Consider the following 6,380-nt stretch of genomic DNA (forward strand, 5'->3'; position numbering starts at 1 on the left):
CGCTCTTCCTGCTTTAAAATGTTTGAAGTGGATCCAAGACAGAGCCATGCTTCACCCTGCAGCACTTAATGTTCAGTGACCTGGTTTTAGCAAGTGTTTGAGGCAACACATGAGGCAGGAAGCAACACAGCACACAAAAGAAAGTTGGTCAGTGGTGCCTTGCAAGAGCCTTTCAGGGATGTTGTAAGCCTGCAGGGGCAAATCCCTCTCTACAAGGAGAGACATCAGCATTGCAACCCATGCTCAGAACAAGGGAAGTTGGCTGGCTTTTTGTCACACGGCACTAAGCATGGCATAGAGCCATGCTAAGCTTCCTTTGGATGGTTTTGTGGCTCCTGGGAAGGCCCAGTACCTCTCCCAGCTTGACGTGGAGCTAAGAGCCCATCCCAAGCTCAGTGCAGCTCTGACCCAGCACCCACAGGTGTGGCTGACTCAGTCTCTCAGAAACAAGCGCGGACACTCTTTTCTTTGGTTTCAGGAGCTTTTACTACCAGTTGACAACTTCTCTAGTGGTTAACATCACAGCAGTTACAGGCTGCAACCCCTTGTTAGAAGAAATATATTACCCCTATACATTTTGCAAACCCAGGTTTGTTTCTCAGCAGAATCAGCATCCAATCAAGGGTTTCTTCCCCATTGCACAAGCTCTTACCTGGTCTATGTTCTCCCCCTTCTTCTTCATGGCTTTCAGGACATCCTCAGGTGCATATCCCATGTTGACGACTGTCTCTATGCACTGCCTCTCACTAGCAGAGAGGGCCTGATGTAGTTCAGGTGCAGGATCACCTGACTGCTTTGTGCAGCTGGTATTATTGGGCACTTTAGACACTGCAAAATTTTGGTGTGTTACCTAAAGGGGAAAATCCAGAGGCTGAGGTGATGGTCATCTTCTTCATCCCCACATCCTGTTTCTGGCTAGTGCAGAACCAGGATACCCCATGTAATTAATCCAAGAGGCTTTCTAGACTGCCCTTGGGAAGTTACTCACTGTTAGGATGAAACCGAGCAGTGCACAGTCTGATTCCCACCATACTTTTTTAACCCTCAAAACAACAACCGACAGATTCTTTCCAATATACCCTCTCCTACCAGTGGATGAAAAATTTTCAGTGCCCAACCATATGATATAGTCAAACCCTGTACCTCAGCAGAAGTATGCAGATTGCTTCCTTTACCCTAAATTTACTCATCATCTATGATTTTCTGTACTCAAAGGAACACTACTTCTGGAGATTTTCAGAAACATGATCCAATGCAAGCACACAGGTATTTGGGAACTTACCGTAAGTATTTCTGTTTCCTTGTAGTCTGGGTGCACCTGTTGGACAACACACGAATAAGATGATTATAAACATTATGCACCAGTGAACAGAATTTGCTACAGCTGGGGAGGAAGGGTTTTATGGGAGAGATCTGGGAATAAGTCTACTATACTAGGGAGACTTGTGGTCTGATCAGGCTTCCACATGTGAGATGCAGACATTACACAGTTATGTGAAGTTATAGAATAGACATCATAAGGATAATTTCTTCTTTCAGCACTCTATAAAAACAGATTATATGTCAAGAAGGATGTCTCTGTGTAAATAATTCTAAATCAATTCTAACTTGATTTTCCTTTGTATGTTTCATCCATGTAGTAATAGAGTGAACCTTGCCATCAAACTTTGTTAAATCGCACTTTTATAAATTCATATTAAAACCACTTTTGCTAATACTTTTGATGGTGATTCTTTAAGTGACCTAAATCACTTATCCACACCACCACCATATACAAGCAACATGGCACACTGGCTAAAAAGAGCATATGATTTTCTACCAGTGCCCAACACTGGGTCCGATTCTCAGTACACCAACAAGGCTGGATAATGTTCCTTGCTGTACACATGCTCCATTTCTGCAGAACCAGGCGGCCAGAGGGCAGAACCAACCCTCCACTTTATATTACTTTACCCAAGATAACAGCAGTGCAAAGTCAGAACTCTGCCCTTTTCAATTCATCCATTTCAAAGTCTTCCTGCATTTTAAACCAAATTAAAAAAGACTGCAAGAAATTACTTTGGACCAAGGGCCTACGTTTATTGCCTTTCCTTAATAACTTTTTAAGCCAACATAGATTGCTTGAAAGCTTGTCTACCTCTTTCAGAAAAGCCTTCTTTAGGCCCAAACTGAAAAAAGCAAACAAACAAACAAAAAACCAAACCAAAAAACCACCACAACAAAAAAACCCTATTAATAGAAAAACAATTTTGAGAATATATGTTAGGATTTTGGCAAATTCCATCTACTGGGGGAGGGAAGAAAGGGGGGGGACAGGCCTTGTTCTGCATTTCTACCCAGTTTCATCTCCAGGGTAAGAATTTATCTTCTAGGATACAAAACCTGAGAAATTATGTTTGTTCTGATGGACTGGTTTATGCAAGAACCTCTCCTCATGGTGGTAGAGGGGTTCAAAGCTCTTCACACATCCCCTTCCTCCAGGCACTTTTGCTAAAGCAAAAAGCAATAGAATATGGGATACACTGAAGTGAGGTTCTGGAGTAGTCCTGAAATCAGCTGGTTATCAAACTGAAGAATGATGCTTTGTTATCGATGCTGCAGCCAGGAAAACCAAAACTGCTTCTTAGACTAGAGATTCAAGAGTCCAGGACCAACTCCTCTTCCTCAGTGTACTTGAGCTTGACAACCTGTGTTTGTGGTCAGCAATTTCCAGTGGAGGAGGGAAACACCTAAAGGAATTTTGGGGGACAAAGCTAGGACTGGTCATTCAGCAGTCATGCCCCCTTACATCTCAAACTTGCATTTCAGGGCCCTTCAAGAAGCAAGCATACATTGCTTTCAGTATGTGCTTGTACACTGCGCCTACTTTTAGGGACTTTATAGGCCAGGAGCCCTATCCGCAGCTGGTGTGCCTGCATACATCATGCTACTGCAGCAATATATATTCTGAATGGTCTACCAGGAGTGCCCCATCCTCCTGCAACCAGATTTCTTTAAATGCATCATACTAATCAGGTCTCTGATCAGCTTTGTTTAATTCCAACCTGTTGACTTCACTAATAATTTCTCCCCTCTGTTAATGCTGCAAAAAGCAAACTAGTGAGCTTCAAAAAAGCAAAAAAACCCAAACAAAAACAACCAACCAACCAAAATGAAACCCCCCCCCCCCCACTAAAAAAACAGCGAGAAGGGGACACACAAACAACAGAATCAGTGCAGTCTCAGAGAAATCACAAGTTTATTTCCATCCAAAGAACCCTAGATCAAATTCACTGGTAAAGCATAAACTCCAGTGGTAACTCCAAATCCAAAGCTACAATTTCTAGTCTTGTGAGAAAAAAATGTCTATATAAAAACCACTGTGAAATACACTGGGACATATTGTTCTGAGGCTTTCTAAAAAGGACAGGCTTATTCTTGTGTAACCTTGAAGGGAGACATGCCCCTTCTTCTCCCAGTCACAGAGATGACTGTGACTTCCTTCTATCGTTTTCACATTCTGAAGACTTTTGTTACATTTAATTCAATTTCAATTTCAAAATTTTGTTACATTTACAAATCGTGTCCAAGGAAGAACTGGACATGGCACTCTATGACAATATCACTCTATGTCAACTCTGGTCTAGTTGACAAGGTGGTGATCGGTCAAAGGTTAGACGATCTTAGAGGTCTTTTCCAACCTAAATGATTCTGTGATTCAATTTCTTGCAACTCAGCTGTCCTTTTCCAGCCACTGGGACCATATTGTGGAAATATGAAACAAGTACATTCTGAAGTCTAGTTCTGTTGACATACCTATTTCTTGGTTTGCTACTTCCAAAGTAGAAACAGTTTCAAATGAAGATCTTTATTACTTCTCCTAATAAGACTATCTTTTGTTTGTTTATCAGTTTGTATCTTTCCTTACAGCATTCTTGAGAATATACCTTCCCTCTTAGTCTTTAATAAATTTTAATCCAGCATAGTGATTTGAATAGTCAAGAGTGAAAATGTGGTCATCTAGTTGTAAGTGATCTTTCATGTTAATCCCTAGAGATGTGTCATACTTCAAGGTTTCACCTCTGAGCTACATACGATGATAGTCGCCGCTCAAACCTGTGATCTGTAGCAGTGAGCAGTTGCTCAGCATGCTGCTGCTTCTGCCAAAGTTTAGTATATTAAATTTGTTCTAGTGATCAATAAACAGCTGTTCTGTGCTGACAAATACACTAGTTATCAGAATACTGTAATTCACAATTAATAATGCATTTACCTAAGTCTGAAAAGAGATGAGAGAACAGGAGAGCAGCAGTGTCACTTGTTTCAGAGCACATGGTGTCACACAAAACCCTGTAGTATGTCAGTAAGACCACAGAACCACTGAAGCATCATTTACATTGGACAGAAGCAGTCAGATTATTTTAGAGCCAGCTAGAGGATTTGACCATACAGCTTTCACAAGGCTTCATGAGTACTGGTGTCCAGATCTTAGGTCCTTTGGGGAAAAAAAATAACAAGCTTACTGATGTGCTGGTTTTGGCTGGGGTAGTTAGCTTTCTTCACAGTACCTAGTATGGGATTGTGTGCTGGAAAGACTGTTGATAACATAGAAGGGTTTTTTATTATTATTGCTGAGCAGGGCTTGCACAGTTGTATTGCCCTGCCAGTGAGGAGGATGGGGATGCACAAGTTGTGAAGAGACACAGCTAGGACATCTGACCCCAACTGACAAAAGGGATATTCCATACCCTATGACATCATGCTCAGTATATAAAGACAGGGGAAGAAGGAGAAAAGGGGGAGACATTTGGAGTGATGGCACTTGTATTCCCAAGTAATTGTTATGTGTCATTTCACAGCTGTGAAATAGCTGAACACCTGCCTACCCATGGGAAGTAGTGAATTAATTCCTTGTGTTGCTTAGCTTGTGCACACAGCTTTTGCTTTCCCTAGTAAACTGTCTTTATCTCAACTCACGAGTTTTCTAGCTTTTACCCTTCCAATTCTCTCCACAATCCCGCTGGCAGGGGAGCGAGCAAACGGCCGTGTGGGGCTTGGTTGCTGGTTGGGGTTAAACCACAACAGTCCTTTTTGGCACCCAACATGGGGATCAAAGGGTTCAAGATAACAGATTTGATTGGAATGTGCTAGGTAAAATTTATAGCTGTTAGTGCTATTTATTAATTGGCAGGCTCCTGCACTTGCCATGGGCTTGCTTGCCCCACTGTATATTAGTCTAGTGCTCATTAGTGGCTGGTTTTTGCTTTTGCTGCTTGCTGTAGTGCTGTGCTGCTCATCGCCTCACTGTATTGTGCCTGGGAATGTTTAGATAACAGCAATGGTGATGTGCCTGGGCTGGCAGATGGCCAGGGCACTGCTGCTGTACTGGACAGGCTGGAACTCCAGTGTGAACTCGAAGGGACTGTGACCTATGAATGAGTTCACACAGGAGCAGAGATCCACCTGCAGCCTGTGGAGGAGCCTCACACAGGAGCGTGTGGATACCCAAAGGAGACTGTGATCCCATGAGAAGCCAGCACTGGAGCAGGCTCCTGGCAGGACTTGTGGAGAGAATAGCCCATACTAGAGCAGGTTTGCTGGCAGGATTTGTGAGCCCATGAGGTACCCACACTGGAGCAGTTTGTGAAGAACTGCAGCCCATGGAAAGGACCCACATTTGAGAAGTTCACGGAGGACTGTCTCCCATGGGAGAGACCGTACATTGCAGCAGGGGAAACAAGGATTCCTTGCAGTCTGTGGTGCAGACCATGATGAGGAAGCTGTCCCCCTGAAGCCATGGAAGACTATGATGGGGACTCTACTAATGGTGGACTAGCAGGAAACCCCTTGTTGCAGCCAGGCTGGGGACAAGGGGAGTTCATTGCCATGTTAAACGCTATAACCTGGCCCAAAAGGACCAGGGGTGGAGATTGCAATGGATATACCTTTAAATTGTTGCCAGACATGATTTGAGTTGTATGTTACAGGAATTTCTATAGCAGTGTCATGGTTTAAGCCCAGCTAGAAATTAACCACCATGCAGCCACTTGCTCAACCCCCCACTCTCCCATCCCACCCCAGTGGAATGGGGAGAAGAATCAAAGTAAAACTTGTAAGTTGAGAAAAGAAGAGTTTAATAATTGAAAATAAAGTAAAACACAGCAATAATGGTGTCTTGGTTTGAAAGACAGGTGTCTGCTAAGGAAGGCAGGAGCCCCCCTTGGAACGGCAGATGCAACCCCCTTCCCTCCAAGTTATAATTTTGAAATCAAGGGGCTTTTAGGCAAAGATGTGGAAAATAGGAATAACAGTTCTTTACTATTATATATCTATATGTGTATAACCAGTCAAACAAACAACAATAACTATGGCAGTAACAGCAAACAATCACAAACCCAGTC

General features: G+C 43.0%; 1 protein-coding gene across 1 annotated transcript in view; it reads right to left on the reverse strand.

The window, feature by feature from the left end:
* LOC103619189 (ubiquitin-associated protein 1) overlaps positions 1–6,380 on the reverse strand; it is a gene marked incomplete at its 5' end in the record, with an annotated part of 21,414 nt that overhangs the window by 4,876 nt on the left and 10,158 nt on the right. The window contains 2 exons of the mRNA XM_017739341.1: positions 653–850; positions 1,283–1,318. Of these exons, the coding sequence (XP_017594830.1) occupies positions 653–850; positions 1,283–1,318 (234 nt within the window). The remainder of the gene's footprint in view (positions 1–652; positions 851–1,282; positions 1,319–6,380) is intronic.

This window comes from Corvus brachyrhynchos, unplaced genomic scaffold (assembly GCF_000691975.1).
Source record: "Corvus brachyrhynchos isolate BGI_N302 unplaced genomic scaffold, ASM69197v1 scaffold937, whole genome shotgun sequence".
Lineage (NCBI taxonomy): Eukaryota > Metazoa > Chordata > Aves > Passeriformes > Corvidae > Corvus > Corvus brachyrhynchos.